General features: G+C 42.5%; 1 protein-coding gene across 7 annotated transcripts in view; it reads left to right on the top strand.

The window, feature by feature from the left end:
• Positions 1–5,382: 5,382 nt before the first annotated feature.
• ENPP2 (ectonucleotide pyrophosphatase/phosphodiesterase 2) overlaps positions 5,383–25,621 on the top strand; it is a 70,241-nt gene continuing 50,002 nt past the window's right edge. For 2 of the 7 annotated variants that reach the window (XM_090137940.1, XM_090137939.1), the window contains exons 1-2: positions 5,445–5,640; positions 20,324–20,426. In XM_090137940.1, coding sequence (XP_089994066.1) covers positions 5,473–5,640; positions 20,324–20,426 — 271 coding nt within the window. In that variant the 5' untranslated portion in view covers positions 5,445–5,472. The other 5 variants (XM_031591162.2, XM_090137942.1, XM_090137944.1 and 2 more) reach the window with 4 other exon arrangements.

The raw sequence follows: 25,621 nt of genomic DNA, 5'->3' as shown, positions 1-25,621 counted from the left end.
ATACTGTACTAGACCAAAAACTTTAAAATGAGATGGAGCAGTTTCTTCTCTTAGATTACAGATGCTGTTCAGGACAGGATATCAGGCAAGAAAACAGCTGTGAGAGGAGAAAGATTGAAGGTGTAGAATGATACAAGATAAAGGAGTCATGGTTTCAGCCCTAGAGCTAAGGAGCAGGATCTTGACAGATGCCAGTGACACTGTTCTTCCCTACATCCTTTTCTGGCCTTATCTGGGGTGTGAAGTACCTCGTGTGATGGCAGAGAGATAAAGCTGTAAGCTATCTCAGCAACTTCACACTTTCTCTGAGTAAGCCTTGCAGACCATTTTGCATGCCAGTGAAGAAGAACAGAACTAGAGTTTATGATCTTTACAATTATTCACATCTTTGCACTTGTCTTCCTGCATGAGAGCTCCTGTTCATGGCCATTTTTCATGGCCCAAGTTCTCTGTGGCAGATATCCACTAGATATCAGAGAGGAGGATCCCAAAATAGTGCAAATTTATAAAGCAGCGTTTCTTCATTGCTGTGCACAGCCTGGCATACTGTGATTAACAAAGCTCACGAGTAGAAGATTAATTTTTTGACAGAAGCCCTTTAAAAGTTGTGGATCCAATGACTTTTCTAAGTGAAGATACATTTTCACATAAGTTGAAGATAAAGGATGTCATAATATTACTGCTGATGGACAAACTGCATTGGAAACAATGACAAGGGTAAGTGTTGATTCCTACATCTATGCAGGAAAACTGCGTGCATCAGTACAGGTTAGGGGCTGACCTCCTGGGAGGGAGCTCTGCAGAGAAGGACCTGGATGGTGGACAACAGATTGACATGAGCCAGCAGTGTGCCCTTGTGGCTGAGAAGGCCAGTGGTATCTTGGGGTGCATTAGGAAGAGTGTTGCCAGCAGGTTGAGGGAGGTTATCCCCTCTGTCTACTCTTCTGTGCTCCCTAGTTGGAGAAAGACAGGGAACTTCCAGAAACAGTACAGCAGAAGGCTATGAAGATGATTAAGGGCCTGGAGCATCTCTCTTATGAGGAAAGGCTGAGAGATCTGGAACTGTTCAGCCTAGAGAAGACTGAGAGACTTATAAATATCTGAAGGGCAGGTGTCAAGTGGATGTGGCCACACTCTTTTCAGTGGTACCCAGTGACAGGACAAGTGGCAATGGGCACAAACTGTAACACAGAAAGTTCCGTACAAATATGAGAAAAAATGTCTTTACTTACAGGGTGATTGAGCACTGGAACAGACTGCCCAGAGAGGTTGTGAAGTCTCTTTCTCTGGAGATATTCAAAACCCACCTGGATGCTTTCCTGTCAAGACTACTGTAGGGAACCTGCTTTAGCAGAGGGTTGGACTGGATGATCTCCAAAGGTCCATTCCAGCTCCTACCATTCTGTGATTATATGAAACAAATCATTTCATTGCAGGAAAAATGTTGAACAGGAGAAGTGGTAAAGCTTTGGAGTATGAGCAACACTGTTATGCAGCCACAATACTGTAAACTAAGGGTTAAAAAACGGAAAACATGCCAAAGCAAAGCCAGAGATACAAGACCACATAATCCATTCAGGTTTCAGAAGGGATAACTCCAACCATGCCTTGAAGGTAGTCAGGCAAAGTATGGTTTTTCCATTAGCTCAACTCGTGCAATTAAGCTTGTTCAGAGTTACATACTTCTGCACAGTTCTGGCCACAGAAGTCATTTCTTCATGCTCAGACCTGTTTGCAGGAGGTGAAACTGAGCTGGGACACTGGAGCTGCAGAGAAACTCCTAATGAAGCAAAACCGCATGAGGTTGTTCTTTGCAGGGGGTGGACGGCTGGATTAGGCAGTATATTAAGTAATCCCTTGGGATATTTTTCAACTGTAATTCACGTTCAATCAACAAATATGGAATAGATTAACTGTAGGAGGGGTCATATATTTCTTGTAAGTCACAATCTTCTTTTATTCGTGACTATCTACAGTACAATATTTTTGAAGCACTGTTTTTTTTTGTGGTTGATTTTAATGCTGTCCTACCCACGGCAGTTTTAACTGCTGGTTTGATTTTCTGATGAATTTATTTGCAACACTACTGTTTAAAAATGAATACAGAAAATGAAGGGATTAAAAGGGGTAATGTTGAAAAGATCTTTATTTCTAGGAGACAGGGATATATGTAAACACAGCTTTTTAAACCAGGACCTTAATATTAGCTCTGGAAATCCATATATAGGCGCTCAATGTTTGGCTTGATTTAAGTATATAGCTGCTCCCTCTGATTGCACAAGATCAAGGGATGTTCAGAATCCCAGACTCTGATTCTGGTGGGTAGGGCAGTTGCTTTAAAGCACGGCCTCTATGACATTTTCTTCAGGTTCAGTCCCATACAGTATCATCCCCTTAAATTCTGAGTCCTGCAAAGGAAAGTGTACATTTTATTCTTCTAGTTAACCTTCCAGCATAGCCTGTCCTGTGATGCAAACAGAAGCTTGAAACCATGTCCCTCAGAAAGTCTTCTCCTCAGTGCATTTCTTGTAAAATCAAATTCCTCAATATTCATTTTTAAACCTAGAATATGTGGAACTTGTACTTTTTTATTAGACCAAATGTTTCAAAGGCTTTGCATTATAAAGATAAGACTTGAGAGGATTTTCAGTTCCTAATCCAAGACTTGTCTCTCCAGCTGAGCTGCTCCTTTGCATGGGAAATACCTGCCTGCCACACGTGGAAATTTCCTGTGTGTAGCAGTAACACTCCTGCGTATGTCCAGCATTGTCCTGAGCTGAACTGCTTGTGCCTTGCTGCTGCCTAAACCAAGTGCACAAAGCAGCTCCAGCAGCTCTGCTTGCAGCTCATCAGAGACAAAGCTGTAGGGAAGGGATATTTGATAAATACAACAGTGGTCACAGGCTTTGAAAGAGTGGTGGCCTGAAAGCCTCTTACTCATGTATCCCCATGTGAACCATCCTGGTTCCTGGTCATTAATTCTAAACAAGCTTCGTCCAAACTGAGCCCTGCTGCTCCCAGTGACATCTAGAGATGGCAGCGCCTGAATTTGTTTATACAGAATGAGAGAATTGGCTAAGACTTATTTTAATTGAGTGTGACTCAGATAAGTAGATAGCTGTGTTACCAAGAATGCCGTGGTGTTAAACCAGGGTGAATATCTACTAAAATATTTTCAGATTTCAATTAATATACTGGGGAATGTTAAATCATGCTAATACCCACTAACAGTGCTGGGTTGGAGGTTTGTGATTGCCTCCAAATGTCGATAAGACACAAAAACATAATGATAAAAGATTAAAGTCAGATGGGGATCTGGGAATCTAAGGAAAAAATTGTCAGTGATACAAAAAGCTGCACAATAGCTTCTAAGAGAAGCAAGGGGAATCCTCTTTTAAACGGAATTTGAACAAACATTAGAGAGTAGGATGCTGGGAACAGCCTGCTATGAGGTGGGAAGACCTTGTGTCAGTTAATTTGTTTCTTCTCCCATACTTCGCTTGCTTCCTTGTGTTGTAGGATGCTCAGATATCTCACTTCTAGACCTTGCAAAATAATCAGTTAAAAGAAGCAAATGTTTGCACTTAGCACTCATAGAACTCTAACTCTGCGATTATTGGATCTGACATGCAAAGGTGCTGACATTGCATTTTAGGATTTCTAAAACACTTGAAATCTGTCTGCTTTCATGGTCTCTGTGTATTGTAACATACCTCACATGGTGACAGTGTCTGATCAACAGCAGCCCAAGTCCTCCTTTTTGTGTGAACACCTCAAAGGACCAGCGGTAAAAGAAGGGGCTTTAAGAATCATAGAATCATAGAATGGCATGGGTTGAAAAGTACCACAATGATCATCAAGTTTCAACCCCCCTGCTATGTGCAGGGTCACCAACCACCAGACCAGGCTGCCCAGAGCCACATCCAGCCTGGCCTTGAATGCCTCCAGGGATGGGGCATCCACAGCTTCCTTGGGCAACCTGTTCCAGTGTGTCACCACCCTGTGTGTGAAAAACTTCCTCCTAATATCTAACCTAAACCTCCCCTGTCTCAATTTAATAAAGAAGTAGGGAGGATGGAGTGGAGGGTCATGGAGAGAGTTCACAGAGGGATTAGGTTTAGTTTCAGGGATCTATAGAGTGAACAAGCACACACTTTTTATGGGGAAGATGTGGGCAACTTAATCTGCTGGCAGTGGGTGACCCATTCCTGGTTTCGGCTGTGCATCTTTTATAAGTCCTTTCCCTTGACAGAAACCTGCAGTGCACCCCAGGCTGTAAGGGGCTCAAAGCCAACCAGAAAAGTTGACCTCTAGAGAGCTCAGTGGTTAAGTGTGAGCAAGTTGCACACAGTGCTGAGCATGCACAAAGATCTCTACAAGATTTATGACTTGACCAAATCCAGCTGGAATTTGGTAGGGATGGATGAATGTATTCACTTTAAAAAGGCCATTCTTCCCTGATCCCCCATATCCAATCTCTTGCTTCGAAGGTATATAATCCTGTGATTTGTTCATGGAAAGAACAGAGAACAGCGTATAACGTCAGTACAGCAAAGTATTCACCCTTTGTTTTATTCAGAAAAAATGGTTGGCATATTTTGACTTAACTTAAAAATAGCTTTAAAAAATCCACACTGTTTCCAGCACAAAAATGGCCAGTGAAAAGTAATAAAGTAAAACGGCCACTCTGTCAGAGCAGTAGACAGCAAAAATCAAGATCTTAGAATGGAAAATGTTATTTAACTGTCTAATGAAATAAAGAAGCCCTCCAAGGGAGCTGCCTTTCAGTGGCTACAGCTGCAGTGTTTGCAGCATCCCCACATCATGGTGACAAACTCCTTCATCCCCCTATCTCCAGCACAGCTACAGCAATATCTAGATTTTATGTGTGCTAAATACTGACAGCTTCCATTTTACATCCTGTCAAGTAAGAAACATCAAAAACACTTTAAAAATCACTTTAAATTTATAATACAGAAATTCATTTTTAAAAAAGTATCCTACGGGTCCATGGAAAAAATGAAAGAATGCTCTTAGCTGGATGTACACATTTAAAACTCAGCTGGCCTGAGTTTGGAAGTGGCTCAGGGCACCAGATTGGAAGTTAGGGCTCTCTGGATTTGTAGTTAAATTCCTAAATGCAGATAAAAGCACTCCAGCTAGCAAATTCTGGTGAAAGACTTTGAAAGTGAAGAAAATAACCCTATCCATTACTGAATAGCACTATTAAATGATTAGAAAGGGCTCGACACCACCTTGTTATCTGCACATGACCTCTCCTGAGGCATTCGTGGCAAAAAAAAAAAAAAAAAAAAAAAAAGAACAGATTAAGCAAGAGCATCAGTCCGCTGCATTTGAAAGCAGATCTTCGGGACAGGGAGGCTTTCCATAGAGTCATTTCAGGCAAAGGTCACATGTGTGCATATAAAATCAATCCTGAAAGCAGTGCCTTTGTCCCCAAGCACTGTCCCAATGGAGCCATTGTCCTGCGGGGCAGCTGGCACCCTGACTCCAGCTCCCAGCCCAAGGCGGCCGGGCAGCTCCCAGCAGCCGGCCCGGGGCCAGGGCAGCCGCTGCAGGGGCCGGGGCGAAGCGAAGTTTCTACGTCAAACCTCAGCCATGGAGAAAAAAGACCCGCTGGTACGGTAGGCACATCCTCCCTCCCCTTCTGCCCCGTGTTTTTCTTCTGGCTTGTGGAAGTAGGCTGAAGTAAATATAATTACAAGCAAAGTCAGGCTGTGAAGCGGCGTGAGTGTATTTCTGCCAAGCGCAGCTCGGGCTGGGACTTGGCAAGCTGAGAGTCCTTTCGATGTGCATTTAGGGGTGATGATGGGAGTCCTCTGAGTCATAATTAAAGTAGAACACGTTATTTAATGCACAGAGCAGTAAGGATATTTAAAAAATCATAGTAGATCTCTTACAGCTTGTTCTGCTTTATGCAGATATCCTTCCCTCTTAACCTTTTAAATTTAAACTGCCTTTCATATCTCATTACCGTATGGCAGTGTTAAAATTGGCATCCAGTAAGCAAAGAAATGTCTGTTTTGTTTGTAGTGACCTCCTGCAATATTAATGTCACGTCAAGAAGTGGTGATGAGTTTAGCTCCACATCACCTGGCATTTGATTTGTATAAAATCTTCACCATCTGTTGGGTGCAAAGGCAATCTGTTTTAAATAAGGTTCCCATTACAAGCACCTCTACCTAATCCTTGTTTTCCTGAGAGAAATGCATGAATTTCTTTAATCATTGCAGTATTACAATATCTGTTTTTGTTTTTCCTAACTCCCTGTGCCAAAGATGCAAAGTGCTGATCAGAGGTATAAGTCGATAAGGAGTTAACAAAACCATGCATACCTTGCAGTGCTCAGTGTGGTTGGAATTGTAATGATTTTTTTAAAGTTTGATTCTGAAGTAATCATCATTGGTTCCCTCTTCCGAGTCTCTTTGGCTTCTGATTTGCTTAGATTTTAATTGCGATTTCCTTTAATTACTTCTGTGTCTGCAAGCTTCCTTTCAGTGTCCATCAGCACTGAGGGTGCTGGGTAGGCAGCTGGGGCTCTGTATACCTAAAGGAAACAAAAGAAGCTGGCTCTGCTCCAAGCTGGCTACCAGTGACCTGCTGAACTCTTTAGGGATTATTATGGGCATTTTTATATTAAGAAGGAGCTTTTTTTGAAGTGCATGGCTGTGGAAATGCTTCCTCCTAGCAGGTTGATCTGTATGGCATGTTAAGAAAACAAGACTACTCCATTTTGCATGCTACAGAATCTTGCCTTACTTTAGAGGGTGTAACACAGTGCTTAAACTATGAGTTTATGTCATTGCTGTCACCGCATCAGAGAAGGTTTCCAATTACTCCTAAAGGATGCTAGCTGAGCTTGAATGCCAGACAGATAAAGATAGGTTACAGTCATACTTGAAAGCTTTAGCTGTTACAAGCAATGCTCACATAGCAGCCTTAGCCCAGGGGTGCTACTTGTAACCCTTTCCACAGAGAACTGAAGTGGAGGTAGAGTGGTTCTGAGGCATCTGTGACAGGTGGTGGCATGAGACAGCTCCTGGCAGTGCTGGTGCTATCACCACTTTCCATTTTGAGTGCTCCTTCATGATGCTTCACCAAATTAACAATCACTTACAATAATTGAGCAACACATGTTGCTGTTGACACACCAGTAACACACTGGTGTTTCATGTGTTTGTGAAGATGGTGACACACTTGACCCCCACTGCAACTCATTGGATAAGGGTTCAGTGCTCCCAGTGTAGCACCAGCCCATCTGGGGTGCATTCTCTTGTTGGCTCATCACCCTGTGAAATAGTGACTGTGTTCATGGGATGTCAGATCTCACAGGCTATCACTGTCTCAAAATCCATGAAACTGTTGTGTGCTCCACTTACTTTGAGTAATGGATGACAGGGTCACTGTCATTTCAGTACACAAAAAAATATAAATGCATAATTACATGTGGGCCCTGTTGGCATTGGAGAATGACTCTGCTCTTATGTACTGTTCGAATTCCAACAGGAAGATCCATAGTCAGCGATCTTTTGTCCTAGCAGTCTTCATATTCCAAGACACCGATTTTCTTCCAGAAATGAAAAAATCCTTAGAAATTTCAGTTGCTGAATATACAGGAATAATTCAGTGCAGTACGTGAATAACTGGACGAAAAATTTAAAATGTAGCAAGTATGCGTAGCTCCTGTGTTCTGTTTCTGTTTGAACCAAATAGAGCTGTTCTACTGCAGATGGATGTTCCTCACTTAAGCAAGTGGAGAGAAACTGTGTTGCCTCTTCAATACAATTCCTGTCCAGTCACTCTCCTTCCATTTCTGTAGGAAACTTTATGCCTTCCTTCCACTCTTTCTATTGTGAAGTACTTCAGAAATCTGCAGGATTTCTCCCTTGTTTATCTAATTTCAAACTATTGTGTGAAGATTTTTTAAGAGGAAGCTGTGGTGGGTTGGCTTGGCTGTCTGCCCGGAACCCACCAGGCTGTTATATCTCTCTAATTCCTCAAGAGAACAGGGGAAGAAAATAGGATGGAAAAGCCTGCGGGTTGAGGTAAGGACAGGGTGGATGAACGTACTCCAGTGCGGGTTTCTTCCATGGGCTGCAAGGGAACCCCTGCTCCAGTGCCCCCCTTCCTTCTTCCTTCACTGACTTTGGTGTCTGCAGGGCTGTTTCACATTTTCTCACTCCTCATTGCCTGTGCAATATTTGTTGTCCTTTCTGAAATGTTTTCCCCAAGGTGTCACCAGCTTAGCTGCAGGGCCCAGCCATGCCCTGTGACAGTGCCTGGAGCTGGCCTGCAGCCATGTCCTGCGTGGGGCAGCCCCTGCCTCTCCTCACAGAGGCCCTGCAGCACCCCTGCTACCAAATCCAGGCACAGACACACAGTAAAGATTTTACTCTTCTCATTTTGGAGGCCACCTCTGGCTCTGCTATCAAGCAACTCTTTGCTGGCTTTTGCTTTCTAATTTAATTTTATCTTTTTTCCTAGAGGGATGCTCATCCTTTAACATAACCTTACTCTGTACTGCCATGTCATCTGGTAGAAACCTGCACATTATTGGCAGAACATGGCCAGAGCTATTCCTGCCATTCTTCTGCAGAAACCCTCCCTCCTGCAGCAGCTACATCCCATCTCCATTACTGCAATTTCCTGTTTTGTTCTCTCTGCTGCTTTAACAGCACCTACATTTGAGGCCCTTTGTCTCATCTCTCTAATGCTCGAAGGACTCAGGATATATAAACTATCCTGGATAAAAACACTTTGTGCATGCAGGCTTTTTGACCTAACGCATAATGCCAGTTTCTGGCTTTGTATTGGCACCCGCCAAAATCAGACAGATGTAGGACAAGGCCAGGGCACGCTTCCTACACTGCTGGGCTGTGCTGCTTGCACTTTGGCCAGAGGTAGCCCATGGAGAGGTTGTTTACACACAAGCTCACCCACCACCTCATTCTTTTGCCAGTTGCTCCAGGTTTTCCAGAGAACCCCGTGCAAACCTGGGACAGGATCTGAATGCTTCCCAGGCCACTTTGCATGCAGCATAACAAAGCAGAGGGGAGGAATATGGCCTACACCCCATCCCAGCCCTATGTATTCAGTGACTAGATACCAACAGCTCATCTCTGCCAGGATTGCTCTAAACTGCCCTATTTACCTGTGAGTCCTCAAGGCAAGACAAGGCAGGAACAATCAGCACTGCTGACAAATAGCAGTGAAAAAGGCAAAGAGAATAAGATAATTTTAAAGTAGAATTTAATATCTGCAGAATAGCTGCTTACACCTGCTGTATATTTTTCCCTGGGAAAAACCTTTTCAGTTGTACTGGCTACATGTGCCTGGTGGATGTGACACTGATGAATGCGATATCTTGAAAATGCTTTCTGGGATGAAGAGAAAGAATTCTGATGAAACAGTGCATTGTAAATAACTAAGCTTGAATGAAAGCGTGAGTTCTTGCTTTCCTTTCTTTACAAGCTGCTACCAACAGAGCTAAGGTGGCAGTGAAGACAGCAGGCAAACTCAAGACAAGGTTAGTCTTAGGTGCTTAGTGTAGGGGCAGAGAAAAGGGATCACTGCTATAAAGTTGGGTGAAATTCCTTTGGAGCTGATAGCCCTTCATTCAGCATAAATGTAAGAAGTTCTTAAGTGCCTTTTAGATATGCAAAACAATAGAATTCCTTTCTGTCAGCTCAGGGAAACTACATTTTTTGGACATTCTTTGTAAACGACAGGATTGTACCAAAGAATTGCTTGATGCCACAATCTAAGACCTCTGTTAAAGGAAACATGTCCAAAAGGATTAATTATTCAGGTCACTTGTGCTTCCCCAAATAAATTCAATGCACCTACAGTTATGTCCTTTAGCCTATATTGGACTTGTGCACTAGTGCACAACAGAAAAAGAGCATTAACAGTAGAAGAGAGATCACAGGGATGGTTTTATCCCCTGCAGTCCCCCAGAACAGGAAACAAAAAGGAAATATTCCCTCTTTTGGAGCCTCCAAAGATCTGTCCTCCTAACATACTGTCTCTTTTCACCCCCAAATTCAAGGTTAACTTTTCTGCCCTTGCATCACATCGGTTGGAAAGTAGATGTTCTTTGAGGTCCTTCCAACCCAAGCCACTCTGATTCTATGATTCTCTGCCAGCTAGCCCAGCATTTCCTCAGGGATGTTGGAATATAGCTCTGACTGTAGTAGGACACTGGGTGCCTCCAGATATTGCTGGCAGCGTTAAGTCTAGCTTATTTGCTGAAGCTGCTGCCTCTCCAAAGGCCTCCCACACCTCTAACCTGTGCCCTCTGTTCTTACTCTGTAACAAGCCTTGTTTAATTTTTTTTTGCCTTGTATCTTCTGAAAACATCTACAGATCCAAGCAGATGTTTCAGCAGGTTCAGGTTGCCTACAAACAGGGCTATGAACAGTTTGGTCTGATACTCATTTGCAGAACAGCTGTTGTGACTTAAGCTACTATAGAGGAAGCATGTACGTGCTCCTGCTCTTGTCATATGCAAAGGGATCCAGGTTTGCCCCAGGGATAGGGATCCTCCTTTTATGACTTCACCTAAAGGTATTTCTGCTCCCTGTCAGGTTCCACTGCTCATCCCTGCTACTTTACCCAAGATCTGTTTGTTTGTTTTTCATTTTATATATAAGATGATTTTATCATAGTATTCCTCAACACCAAGTTGGAGGGAAGATTAGCTGAGCAGTGAAACTGCTTTGGTTATTGCGGTGCAGTGCAGAGGGGACAGGGAGAGGCAACTGGAGTGGGTGACTCTTCACCTGAAAGAAATAAATGTTGAGCTTGCAGACGTGAGGAAGGACAGTGGGCCTTTCCTTCAGCTGGCAAAGATGGGAAAAAAGCTGAAAAAGCTGGAAAAATAGCTCTTCACCAGAGCTCTATTCTACTCAAGTCCATTTTACGTTGCATTAGAACAGGCACTGCTTTCAAGGGTGTTATGTTGCAGCATCTTGGAGAAGGGGCAGCAATGAACAGAAGAAAGAATACAAAATTAAACAACCCCAGCTGTTCTGCAACCTCTATATGAATGCCCAGGAACATCTGTCTCTGCTCTGAGAAGCTTCATCAAGTATAATTTGGAGTTGACTTTACTGGTGTCTGCTGTGGAAAAGGGATTTACTGGGTGGGGAGGAAACATGCATCTCTTTTCGTGAGGGCTGAGCAAAGCAGAGCTTCTTCTATTGTACAGCAGTCAGTAATCATTAAATGGAAGAACAGACTAATTCTGAAAATCTTGTACAGTTCGATGGAAAAAAAAATGAATTAGAAAAAAAACCTTAAATCTGTAAGTTTATCTACTTCAAAATATTGAAGAAATCTGTTAATAAAGTGGCTGGTTTCACTGCAGTCATCTTGTTTAAACCATAAAAAATGACTCTTTGTTCTGTTCCAAAGTTTTATGCTAAATAGATGCAAAAAGAATTTACAACAACAACAACAACAGAAAAAAGGCTGATAATCCTTAAGTAAACCTATGCTAGCAGAGAGTTGCGTGCTTTTGCTTTCTAGCATTTTCCTTCATGGCTTTTTTTTTTTTTTTTCATACTTCACTCCTGCACAGCTTGAAATGTATTCAGTTACACATTATGATACGGGTTGGAAAAAAAAAAAAAAAACAGCAATGGATTGCATTGTTATGTTCTTGAAACGTTGCTTATACTTTTCTCACCCTGAGAATACAGGGAGTACTGTTCCAACAGGATGTTTTTCCCTTTGTTCCTACATTTGTCATCTTTGCACTCAGCTGTAATAAAAAAAAAAAAAAAAAAAAAAAAGCTGGCATGACACAGTTCAACTTAGGAAAATTTGTGATGCTTGGAAAATGACCCATCTGTCCAAAATGACCTAAAAAATAATATGCAATTGTTTTAAGTTTTTGTGCTTTGCTGTTAAAAGAGGCAGTGGCAGATGCACGATAGGAAACATAAAGAGCTATGAGGGAAGAGACAGGTTGCTCTGTGCTGTCTCCAGCCAAGGGATGCTGCACGTTGACATTACCCAGACCAGGGTTCAGAAGCAGTAGCAGCTTGCAGCTTGCTGCTGTCTACAGCAGACGTACTACTCCCAGGTCTGAGAACAAGAGCACAGAACTCATCCAACTGCAAAAACCAATGAAAGAAAGGAATTTTTTTTTTTTTTAACTCACATTGTGACCCTAGGTAGGAGTGGTGGGATGGTTGGAGTGAGAGGAACTGAAGTGATTGCCAGCCAGTCTACTGGGATTGTTCAAAGAAGGGCAAAGATGCTGTAAAGGGTTTGGAGCACAAGTCTTACAGGAAGTGGCTGAGAGAACTGGGATTGTTCACTATGGAGGAGGCTCAGGGGAGACCTTATTCTCTACAACTGCCTGAAAGGAGGCCGTGGTGAGGTGAGGGTTGGCCTTTCCTCCCACGTAACAGTGATAGGATGAGAGGTAATGGCCTTAAGTTGCACCAGGGGAGGCTCGGGCTGAATATTAGGAAAAACTTCTCAGAAAGAGTGGTGAGATATTGGAACAGGCTGCCTGGGGAGGTGGTAGACTCACTGTCCCTGGAGGCATTTTAGAAATGTGTAGATGTGGAACTTAGTGATGTGGTTTTGTGGTATGGTGGGGATGGATCAACAGTTGGACTTAGATGATAGTTCTTTGCTATGAAAGTGCTGAGGTGCTGGAACAGGCTGCCCAGAGAGCTTGTGGATGGCCCATCCCTGGAAGTACCTAAAGGGAGCCTATAAACAGGAGGGTAGTCAACTCTTTACAATGGTAGATAACAAGGGGAAATGGTTTTAAGTTGAAGGCGGGAAGAATTAGGTTGGATGTCAGGGGGAAGTTCTTTACAGAGAGAGTGGTGAGGTGTTGGAACAGGCTGTCCAGAGAGGTTGTGGATGCCCCATCCCTGGAGGTGTTTAAGACCAGATTGGATGGGGCACTGGGCAGCCTGGTCTAGTATTAAATGTGGAGGTTGGTGGCCCTGCATGTGGCAGGGGGGTTGGTGCTTCATGATCCTTGAGTTCCCTTCCAACCCTGGCCATTCTGTGATTCTGTGATAGAACCATAATAGAATCAACAAGGTTGGAAAAGGCCTCCAAGACCATCCAGTCCAACCATCCACCTACCACCAATATTTCCCCACTAAACCTTGTCCCTTAGTACAACATCTTGTGGCTCTGGGCAGCCTGGTCTAGTGATTGGCGACCCTGCACATAGCAGGGGGGTTGAAACTCAATGATCATTGTGGTCCTTTTCAACCCAGACCATTCTATGATTCTACGATTCTATGATCTAAATGTGTCTTGAACACCTCAAGGTATTGTGATTCCACCACATGGTGATAGGCAGCCCATTCCAGTGCCTGACAACTCTTTTGGAGAAAAAATTTTTCCAAACATCCAACCTGAACCTCCACTGGTACAACTTGAGGCCATTCCCTCTAGTTCTTTTGCTAGTTAAACAGGAAAAGAGGCTGACCCTAACCTCACCACAACCTCCTTTCAGGGAGTTGCAAAGAGCAGTAAGGTCTCCTTTGATCTTAGAGGTCTTTTCCAACCATATGATGATTCTATGATTCTATGACTGCTGACAGGTGCCTTACATTTGGACTGTACCTGCTGGTTTTGTTCAAACACCTAATTCCTCTTCCTGGTTGGGAACATCTTCAGATTGTGGTATAAAATGAGTATTTAAACTACATGACAAAGCATTCCATCCAGAATGGTTCTGCATCTGTGAGAGCGTTAGCTGTGTTGTCATTTTATGGATTTTTCTTGAAGGAGCAGCCTGTGCAGTTGCTATTGTATCCTCCTTTGCAGGAGGAATCATGGAGACATTCAATGAATAAGATCCGGAGTGTAGCCAGCTTTTAATAAATGTGTGGGCTTCTCTGTTGCTGTTGTTGTTTTGGTGTTTTTTTTCTTTCTTTTTTCCTTTTTTTTTTTTTTTTCCTTCACCAGAGTACATCTCTTCTTCATCAGCTATTCTGATTTCTTCAGGACTTGTTTTTAGTAGACTACCTTCTCTTTATATTGGACTAAATGCACCACTGCATTTAGTACTCCACTTTTGTAGCCCCTTTGCAAATGAAATAGCATTGAGCTGGAATCAGACTTGTGTTCATATGAGGTAGGTTCAAGCTTCAGATGGCCCATAGCTCTTTTTTGTTGAACTGCAGCTCTGTCACAGCCTGTCACAGGACTGCAGTCTAACATACCTTCATGCATCCATTCACCATGCCAAAAAAGCTTTCATAGGTACAGGCACTTACAGGTTGCTGTAAGAGCAGCCAGTTCTTCAGTGTTGAAATACCTCCTTGTGCAACTGCAGAAGCAAAAGGAGAATGTTCCCAAATGGGGACATGCCCCTGTTGGCTGAGGAGGAATCGAGCCTGATCTCGCTTTGCTTTTTCCCCAGAACATGTATTGGTGCTGGAGAGCACAGATGGCCAACGCAAGTTGAGAATAATATTCTCAGTGACATATCTCTTTAAACTGAAATCAAATAGAATTTTGCTGTTTAGAAAATACCAATTTTTTTTTTTTTTTAGATTAACAACAAGAAAAATATCAATTAAAATACTTTTCTTGATCCAAATGCCAATTTTTTTTTTAAAAAGAGATTTGAAACAAAGAAATAGAAACTCTTGTTTGGAAAAGAAAACAAATTGAAAGTAAACAGTGCAGTATTAATTATATCCACATTTTACTTGAAGGGAAGAGATTAGCACTTGGAAGTTTTTTAATCATAACCAAGCCTTGAGCTTGGAAAGAGTGCCAAAATGAAGTTTGGGCTGAGAGTAAATATGCTTAAGTAGGAGAGCTGTGTTACAGGATTATTGTAGAAGTCCTCACAAGACATTTTATATATCTAGGAAGTTCAAAGCTGATATTCTTCTGAAAAAGGGCCAAACATGGTAAAGGATGTTCATACAAGTTACAGAAAGAAAGTAGGAACATGGTTTGAGGTCTAGAAAACCAGCTTTCTTTCATCTTTAAGTAACACTACCAGCTTTGCTCTGTTTTTTTTAATTTTTCTTTTCTCTTTTAGCTTTAACTCATTGTTCCTAAAGGACTGTGGTTTTCACAGAATGGAAGAGATTGTACACTTTGTATAAAAATCAGGAAATTAACAGTGGTTATGTAGGCACATGTTTGCTCCCATATAAAGCCATCAAGACTGGCTGTGATGAACTCACAAGAAAAGTACTTGTGCTGCTTCTTAAGAATAATATTATCCAGAAACTGAATTCGGAAGGTATTCATATATTTGAAGGTGATGAAAGCATGTGTTGGACTGGTGTTTATGCTCTTGTTCTTGTGTATGTGATTCTCAAGGACACGTTAACACTGTCAGACCAGCTGGTCTGTTAGGTGCCATACTGATGGAAGGAGGGAGGCTGTGTGTACGCACAGCTTTCTACACTTGCCTGTTTTTCATTTAACTTAGCTGTCTTTGCTCACAAACCTTCCTTTGCTTGCATATGGTCACAAATGTCAGGTGTGTGTGTTGCACTATTGATAATGTCCTGCTATGGCTTCAGGAGCTGCAGTGCTCTGACCAAACTCACAGCTCTCCTTCAGTCACTGAAGCTGTCATGTATGATGTGGGGTGTTGTGGAGTTTATCCTTGTATTGCATTTCACCCTCCTGTTTTCACTGGGCCACCCACTGGGGTTTCAGTCCTCATCCCAGTGAGGATGAAGCAGAGCATGGGACTCAGATCCTCTTGAGTCAGTGGTATCTCTTCTCTCTCAGGGTAGGCAGCAGTTTAGGCCAGGTGTATGGACCTGTTACTCCTATGTTTCATGCAGGATCTTGTTTGGTAGCTAATCCAGAAGGGCAAAGTGAGGAGGATGGTACGTGCTTTGTTGCTCCTTCTCAGTAATGTTCAGTCTAGATTTGGGCACTCCCTGTGAGCCTCGTATAGGGTGCTCAGAAATGCTGATGGGCCTTTAGGTGCCTCAGGCACATCTTGCCTCAGGTTGGACTGCAGAGAACTGCAATTCTGAAGACTTTAATTTGTCTATGATCCTCCCTGAGGGTCTGCTGCCTCTTTATGGATCTTTCTGGCCCAGAAAGTCTTTCTCAGCCTGCTCCTTGGGTGCACTTGAGCACAGGGTTTGCATACCTTTCTCTTCAGGATGGTGATGAGCAGACAGATAATTGATGAAGCATTCGTTAAGCCCTCAGGCACTGCTGGGTGGTGTTTTGAGGCTCTTCATAAGCAGGCACTTTCACAAGTGCAGCCTGGCCTGTGGGTCTTCCAGTTTTACAGGGTAGCAGCAGACATGGTGGAGGAGCCCTTCATCCCTTGGACCGGTGCTCTCTACGATGGAGATCTCCTTGACAAAATGGAGCTTTTCCACATATAAGGAAAAAAGATCCTTGCAGAAACTTCTGTTATTCTCACTTATGTTCAACAACCCAAAGAAGAGACAGTCTGATTCTTGTCTTTCCTAACAGCTTCTTGTGCTCTACACCCTGCCTCCACCTTCACATATCCTTACCTACCCTTTATGAATGGACTGCATGTTTTTGTTTTCCAGTACAGCTTTCCAGCCATCTGAAATTTATCCCTTGCTGGAGCATACAGTTCAGTTTCTGGGCTCCTGTATATGGCTGTGGCCTGAATGCCAGACTAGTCTCTGCTGAGATGCTGTTCATTGCAGGCCGTCACCTTCCCCCTTGTCTCTCCTTCTGTCCTCTGACACTGGTGGGCTTTGTCTCTTCATCATGTTGGCTTTGCTGAAAACGCTGGGGTGTTTTCAGTGAGGTGCCTGCATCTTCTCATGTTTGCTTCAGTTGCTGGAAACTTATTTTCTTCCACTGTACAGGTATCTGAAGGCACTCAGTTTGGAGATTGCTTGAATTCTGCGACAGAGTTTCTGTAACTTATCAAAAGGTTTTGTGATAAGAAATTTTTCTACCTGACAAGCCTTTTTCTCTTGGCCACAACTATATTAAAAGATGTATATGGAGGGAGAGATCAAATTCACACTTCTGCTACTCCTGTAGCCATTAACTACACTGGAAACATTCACGCTGGTCCTCTTATTATTTAATTGCTCCCAGCAGTGCACCATGGAGATGAGGAGCTAGGAGGGCTCATTTCTTTAGAGCCTACTCCATCCCCAGCTACTGACTCAGCCAATGTACTTGATTTCTCTGCAATTTCCTTTCTCATTAAAAAACAGAAACCAAGAACAAAAACAGACACAAACAAATCACAAAACAAACCAAGAAAAAGTCAATTTTATACAAGACAGTAAAAATTGCCCTTCTTATATTAACTCTGTGGAACAGAGACAAACTAACTCTGGAACTGTCATAATATGAATTACTCATTTAAAGTGTCACCTAGTGGCTGGTTGGAAGTTCAGCATTCTGAGTTAAGCATTTAGTGCCATTACATGTATTAAGCAGACATAAATGCTAAATCCCCATGCTAATGGACAATAATTGATAAAAATGCATTTTGTATTCTGTTGATCTTGTTAAAATCCCTTTGTCATGTGTTTAATTTAAGCCCTAAAACTCATACTGAACCACTGCGTGACCAAAGGGTCAAGAACATATTATTTCTACTCTATTATTTCTTTTTCTGATGAGTAGAATGGAAATTAATTGTTAAAAAGTTAATTGCTAGTGCTCCCAGCAGTGAAATTTTCTCTGAACAAAATAATTAAACCTTGTTTATGCTAATAGGTTCCTTGTGCATCTGCGGGGTGGCTTCAGGCAGAATCCTTATTACAAAAAGATGATTGTGCATCTGAGGATGCGGTCAGTTCAGAGCTACTGGAAAATGTGTCTTACATAACACATAAGAAAAATATTAGCAGTTTCAGGATCACTGTCATCTATAGTTCTCAAAGGATACTGCAAAGGATGTTAATTAATATAACGTACTTGTAGTGTGAGCCAGGAAATTTAAAATGAACTTCTCCATTAACATGGAATTGTGCAGTTTATAAGCTGCAGAGATGTTACATGAATGAAAAAAAAATGATATCTATATTTTTAGCCGGAGAAACCCATTCTGCTATATATATATATTTCTTTTATTTCTTGCTTCATTTTTCTGGGTGGTCATTTTTAATTTTTTTTCAAAAGAGCTAAGCACTTGCACATTAGGAAGACATGCAGAAACTGCATGAGCTTGGCATCTCTGAAACTGAAGCTAGATATGTTGCCTTGGACAACTCAATTTGAAAATTCAATTGTGTTTTGCCCAGGGTAACTTGGTATCTGAGGGTCCCAACCTGGAAGAGCTCAATCTTCTGATTCTCATGCTTTACTCATCAAATTGTGAACTTCATCAGCTGTGATAAGTGACATTTTAGAGAAATTTGGTGTGTGCTTGGTTTCCTTTCTGCTGCTGACATGCACTGCTGTAATACCTAGCACTTGCTTGTGAAGACATTTAACCAACAATATATCAGAGGCTAAGAGTGAATAATGTTATAGGAACAGCTAATACAAAATCTGGTTATTACTCTTCTCTAGCTCTAGACCACTGTACACAGGTCTTTGGTTTTTTTTTGTTTTTTGTTTTTTTGCTAGAGAAAGACTGCCTTCAGCACATTATGTAACCTGTACTTCAGCTGCCTATTTCATCTTCAGCCAAGGTGGTGATGAAGCAAACATTAGAAAAGTCTTAACTTCACACCCCTGATCTGTGCAAGGGTAGGAATGAAGTGTCCTGGTATAGCTAAGATTGGGGTCTTCCCATGCCAATAACATTTCCCTGAAGCTTGCAATGCAAAGATACAGCTGCCCAATGGATCCACTCTTGGTTAAAGAACTGCATTAAAAAACATCAGCTCTAAGCCATGAGTGTCAGGCAGATGAGTTGGGAGAAGCAAAGAGGAGACTCAGCCCTGCAAAGCTATGCAGTGGAGAGGGACAATACTGCAGCAGCTAAAAAGTACCTCTCAGCAAAGCTGAAAAGTGTGTGTGCTTCGTATTGCAAGATGGTTTAAAGAAATCTGTTATGTATTTCTCAGTGCCACTATACAATATGACAAGGTTGCAAGGGAAGATAAGTCTGTCCATTGGCTTAACAGCCTTGATTCTGTCCCTTTAAATGCCATTGTTAGTAAATATCTTAATGAAGGGAGCTCCGATCAGACAAAAAAAAAAAAAAAAAAAAAGTAGCAAACTACACTGGTCAATAATTTGCCGTGGTAAACAATATTTAAACAACTGATTTCAACCATAATTCTGCTCTGCATTATCGTCTCCTGTGTAAATAGAAGCGCTTCTCCAAACACTTTAGCTTTCTGCTGCTGGGGAAGAAAATGGGAAAATGTGGGGCAGAAGGAACGTTTTCCACTTCCCTTCCTTTCCGAAAGGCTGTGGTTTCCAGCCCTCCGGATAAAACCGTGTGCGTTGCCATCGCTCTGCGCCTTGCACCCTGCGGGAGCTGAATGGCTACCCCTGCGCTGGCGTGGGGACACCGCGACCCGGCTGGCAGCGCACAGCGAGAACGGTGCCCAGGTCGCTGCCCCACGCTTTGTGGCACTGGAGGGTGGCGTGGGGATATTTCCATTTCTCAGCCTGGGCGAGCTTCCCCCCCTTTTTCTTTTTCTTCTTCTCTGAGCCAGATGGAGACGCATTTGGTTTCTCTTTTAGCCATGTTACTTTTGCGAGGAGAATAAAATGAGCAGGAAAAGCTATTGGCCGCAGCGAGAGAAGAAAGCCCTGCTTTGCCAGAGGAAACCACATAAAAGCGTGCGTGTGTGTGTTTGGGGGGAGGGCGCAGCGAGGGATGATGCCTGGAGCTTCTTGCACTCGGAGCTGCGATTTGTGAGTGAAACATGATGAAATCACCCCCTGGACAAATCACACGAGCCTGTCAACCTCACCAGGTGGGATTACTTGTAGCTAATAGCCCGAACTCCCAGAGCAAACAGAGCTCTGCGCTCACTATAAAGCAAAAGGGACGGTACTGCACGGGCTTTTCAAGAATCCTCTAGTATGGCTAAGAAGGGCTGCTTCCACTTCCACCAGGTAGGGAAGGAAGGAAAGCAGCGTGTTTGCTTTTAAAGGAGGAGTAGCCCGTCTCTCCTGAATAAGGTCCTACAAAAAGGAGCGTTTCAGCTTCAGAAAGAGATGTTTTATTCATAAACTGCTTCTGGTTTGTGAGACTCTAAAACGGTGACTCTGTCAGCTGCTGTGCCAGTGATGGGAACTGCAGTGCTGGGGAGCTCGAATGTACAGGGACCATCTCTGCCCCTTTAATCGTAATGCTCTTGGCTTGGAAGTCTGGGGATTTGCACCGTCTGATCTCTTTGCTGTTTTGCTTTTGCAGGTTATATCTTTATTTGCTTTTGCCTTTGGAGTAAATGTCTGCATGGGATTTACAACAAATCGCTTTAGGAGATCTGAAGAATGGGATGAGGGCCCAATCTCAGGTACAGTAATGGGTATAAATTGTGGATCGCAATATCCTTATGTTATGTGTGGTGTTTAGAAACCATTCCTACTCTGAAACAGTAGTTTGCTTGTTCCTTTTACCTCTAGGATATAATGAAGAAATAACTCACTGAGCCTGAGTCAGTTGACCTTTGGGACTCACCTATAGGACTCCTATTTACTTAAACTTTTGCTCTGTGTGCATGCGACTATGGAAAATCTAGCCTATTTTAGGATTGAGCACCATCAGTCTTGCAGGGATTGGTTTCCTTAGCTGCTTCATCTCTCCTGTGCTGTTTTGTGCTCCGTACGGTTTCCCCTTTAGATCTAAAAGAAACAGCTCTATCAGTTTAAGGGTGCCAGTTTACTTTTGGTAACTACTGAAGCAGTTTCTCTAATTCTGAGTAACGCTTTCAAGAATGTGCTGCTGAGGAAAGCTTTGGGGATTTCTGTGGCTTCTGAGGTCATGCTAGCTTGTGAACAGTAGAAGGCAGACATCTGACAGTGGTGAGGCTGAGCAGGTGCTAGTGTCCTGCACCCAGCAGATGTATGTCTAGGGGTCGGTTGTTCACCTTTGGAGGAGAGCAAGAATGGGCCATAGAAGGGACTGTTTGTGTTCTGAGGCACTACAGGGTTTTGTGAGCTCAGGCATTGTTTGAGTGGAAAAATATATACAATGGAAAACTAGTGTTTTTCTTAACAAAACCTAAAATAGATGTAGAGTTGAGTTGTGTCTCTGTTTTTTCTTTTGGGAGGAGAAAGGGAACCTGTGGTTCTTAGGGCTGGCTAATATAACTGAAGTGAAAGGGTTTCATTTTCAGTACCCATCTGTAATGATAGCCTGTGAATTTTCATTGTAAACTTGTTTTTGGTGGCCTGAGTTTGTTGTGTTCCTGGTGAAGAATATTGTGATCTCCTTTCCCCTTCTATCACAGAAACCAGTCACAGTCAGGCTGCTGATCACTGAGCGGAGGTATTTTAGGTAACTAGAAAGATAGTGGCAGCTGCTTTTGGTATTTATGTAATAGTTAAAGAAACTTGCTCATAAATCAAATTTCTTCCTAATTTAATCTCTAGTTTGTAGAGCATTTGGGTAATGTGTGTAACAGTGATGTGAAGGATTTACATTTTATACCTTCAACACCTGACTGCTTTGCTTTCACTGGAGGCTGCCTAGGTTTCAGGGCAGGGCTGCCTTGCACTGAAGTCCCAAAGGTCTGATACTGGGAACCAACTGCATCTCATCAGTGCCAACTCTGCTGAGCACACCAGCACCATTCAATGCTGCCAGGGCTAGGAACAGCAGCTGTGTGCTGTTTCCAGTAGCAGGAAGGTTAGCTCAGTATCCCAGGAGAACAGCAAGAAATACAGGATAACTCCCAAAAAGGCTTAATATAAAAATAACCCAAATAAGGGTTATTTTGGGGCAGTCTGTTGAAGATTTCACATATGGTTGGGATTGGACCTGAACATTGATATCGTCTAGTCTAAGTGTCAACACTGAAAGACAAAAGGTAATGGAGGATTTTGTCCCTTGTGTGTTTGGGCAGCCTCCTTACTTTTATTGCAGTAAAAACTGGAAGGTGATAACAAAGAAAAAGTTATTGCCGCGTGAGTCTGGAAGAGCAAGTAAACTCTTATGATGGAGAGGTGCATTTTTAACAAAATAAAAACATTATGATCAAGTAAACTATTTAGATTCTTGCAGTTGTATGACTTCCAGTTGTACTTCATCAGAAGCTCAGCGTTAGGAAATATTCAGAATGAATGGTTGCCATAATTTTTTTTTCAACTCTAGTCTGCCTTGGCTTATTCATTTCCAAATTTGTTTAATTGTTTTTATTGACTAAGCACTCTCTTTACCAACCATTGCCACATATTACCAAGTTTTGGTTTCTCTAGGAGTATGCCACGATTGTAGGCAAACTTCAGTTCTCATCTAGTATAGAACTCCTCTGTAAGTCAAATCCAACATCTGTTTTTTTTTCCATAGCCCATTATGCATAGTACACGCAAGCCAAAGAAGTACCATAATGCCTATAATGTTTTCTTGGTCTCATTTTATAGTGTATACACAATGTATAGATCTCTAATATATAAAAAAGACAATCATTAGATGGTTGTTTTGAGCTTAGGTGGACAAAAAAGAATGCTTGAAAGGGATATGGAAAGCTCTATCTATTAGAAAAGAAGAGCAGGATCTTCATGCGAGAGGCTCCTTTGCCTGTTGCATGGAGGCAAATGTCAGAGTAGAATTCGCAGACAGATGCAGGAATTTTAAAAGGAAATCTGAAACTGCTTAAGTTTGTTCTGTACAAGGGCTTCTGTCAGTATTAAAATGCTAACCATGAATGGGGCTCCTGATGATATATTTTCAAACTATTCTGCATGCACCAGTAGTTGTACCATGGCATTGTGCACGACCTGAAAATCACGGTCTGGCTGCAAAGTTGAGGTCAGGCATGGTAAACAAAGGAATGATCTTAATGTATAATATATAACACATACAGAGATCAGGGAGTTAAGCCACATCTACTTTTGTGTTGCTACGTGGAAAGTGTTTTACATTGACTCAGGAGGCATGCCTTGTATTTGCTATGGAATTTGGGAAAATTTGGCACACCGCTAATAGGGAGGTTGCCAAGAGATCTGGAAAAAATGACAAATGAGGTAGCTAGGCTAAGCCATCCTTATGTGAAATGGAAACCCTAATTACAGTCATAGAAGATGGAGCTAGAAGGAAGCTTGACCAGCTCTGTAGACATTATCCCAATACATGGACAGTTATTTCTGAAGTGCTGCTGACAGATCTTGGTCTAACCTGTTCTTCAAATCTCCAAGATCAGAGATTGCACAGCTTCTGTTAGCAATTTGTTGTGGTGGTTTCCTGACAAATGAACTGCCCTTTACAACAGCTAGGCATTCCTTTAGATAGAATTGATGCTGTTACTTCTGTAATCAGCAATCAGGTTTACACCTTCTTCTTCCTAAATCCATGTTAGTGTGTGTCTCTTTGCCTTCTGAAATGGTGCCCTTCTCATTCCTTTGAAATGAAGAGAGCAATGCCAGTAGAGTGATGGTTTTGGTGGAATGGGAAAGGGCGATGAATGTCATCTAACTGGACTTCTGCAAAGCCTTTGACATGGTCCCTCACCACATCCTTCTCTCTAAATTGGAGAGGTGTGGATTTGAAGGATGGACTGTTTGATGGATTAGGAATTGGTTAGCTGGATGCAGCCAAAGGGTTGTGATCAATTTCTGTGTCAGGGTGGAGGCCGGTCACAAGCGGTGTCCCTCAGGAGTTGGTCTTGGGACTGGTGCTCTTCAACATCTTCATCAGTGACATAGATCATGGTATCAAGTGCATCCTCAGCAAGTCTGCAGGTGACACCAAGCTGAGCAGTGCAGTCAATACATTGGAAGGAAGGGAAGCCATCCAGAGGGACTTGGAAAGGCTGGAGAAGTGGGCCCATGTGAATGTCAGGAGGTTCAGCAAGGCCAAGTGCAAGGTGCTGCACTTGGGTTGGGGCAATCTCAGGTATTTATGCAAACTGGGGGAAGATCTCCTTGAGAGCAACCCTGTGGTGAAGGACATGGGAGTCCTGGTGGACGAGAAGCTGGACATGAGCCAGCAGTGTGTGCTTGAAGCCCGGAAGGCCAACTGTGTTCTGGGCTGCATTAAAAAAGGGGTGGCCAACAGGGAGAGGGAAGTGATTGTCCCCCTCTACTCGGCTCTTGTGAGGCCCCATCTGGAGTACTATATCCAGGCAATGGTGACACACTGGAACAGGTTGCCCAAGGAGGTTGTGGATGCCCCATCCCTGGAGGCATTCAAGGCCAGGCTGGCTGTGGCTCTGGGCAGCCTGGTCTGGTGGTTGGCAACCCTGCACACAGCAGGGGGTTGAAACTAGATAATCTTTGTGGTACTTTTCAATCCAGGCCATCCTATGATTCCATGATACTATATAGTCTATGGTTGTATGTAATACCTTTGAGTCCAGATTTGCAGTTTATTCAATCTGTGATTATATGAGTGTATTACCTAGCTTCCAAGGGGAAAGTAGTAGGAGAGGTTAAATAACAGAACCATTCTTTAGTAACGTATATTCAGGAGCATTTGACAAAAAACAGCTGTCGTTAATAGGGACCAGTACTTCATATCTCTGAAAACCCAAGTGTTTACATGCTTTGAAACAACTCTCATGTGATTAATTTCTCACATAGACTAGTGGCCTTTTTGTATGACTAAAGAAAACACTGGTCTGTGTATTGCCAGCATAGATAAACCACTTTTAGCTCCAAGAAGGTCCAGGTGACCAAAATATTGAGTGGAAGTTAACAGTCCTTCCGGGTCCCTTCCAACTCAGGACATTCTATGATTTTTTGATTTTACCTTTACCAGTCTGCAGATGAATGTTCCTTCCCACTATCATGATCCATAATGACAGCCATTGTCATCCCACCCACCCACCCACTGTAACCTTGCTGAAGGATTGATTTGCTGCCCAGTTTGTTCCTTGAAGTGATTAATGCTGGTGTCCAACCCGTGTTGTTGCCAGTGGACCAGTAGTGCTGGTGATGGCAGCTGGTGGGACATATATCACCTATATCACCTCTAACCTTCCTCTCCATCTTCTTTTCTATCTTCTAACACTAAAAGTGTTGGAATACTGCCATTGTGTTTGGAAATATTTTTCTCAGCTTATGTGGAGACTAAACATTCAGCCATGTAAAAGAGTAGGGAAAACATACATGAAAGATCAGAACAACTCTTTCCCAAAAGTGCCATTGCATCAGTTCTCTTGAAATCATACTGCTAACCATGCTGAGGTTTGCCAAAGTTGAAGCCAAAACATAGTCTAGAAGAAAAATACTTAATTTTAATTGGTCCCTCAAAGTACCAGTGACATTGTGAAATATTCCCTGGAACACTTCTGTTTTTAAGGAATAACACAAATTTGTCTCAGTTTATTTTATAAAATAGCATTACCCCAATAGAATAGCACACAACTTTCCTGCTTTGTACAAGCTGCTACATAGGAATCTTTGGTAGGAAAAATGTTTGAGATAATAAGTTTTGAGAAAATAGCTGGGAAACACACATCAGCTCCGACAATAAGGGCCACAACTAGTAGGTTATTGAAGTCTAATGCATTATTCATGGGTTCAGATTATCCATCTTCCATTTAGTTTT

This window comes from Phasianus colchicus, chromosome 3 (assembly GCF_987193195.1).
Source record: "Phasianus colchicus chromosome 3, bPhaCol1.hap1.1, whole genome shotgun sequence".
Classification (NCBI taxonomy): Eukaryota; Metazoa; Chordata; class Aves; order Galliformes; family Phasianidae; genus Phasianus; species Phasianus colchicus.
The sequence above is the reverse complement of the archived record's forward strand: the minus strand, read 5'-3'. Positions and strand labels throughout refer to the sequence as shown.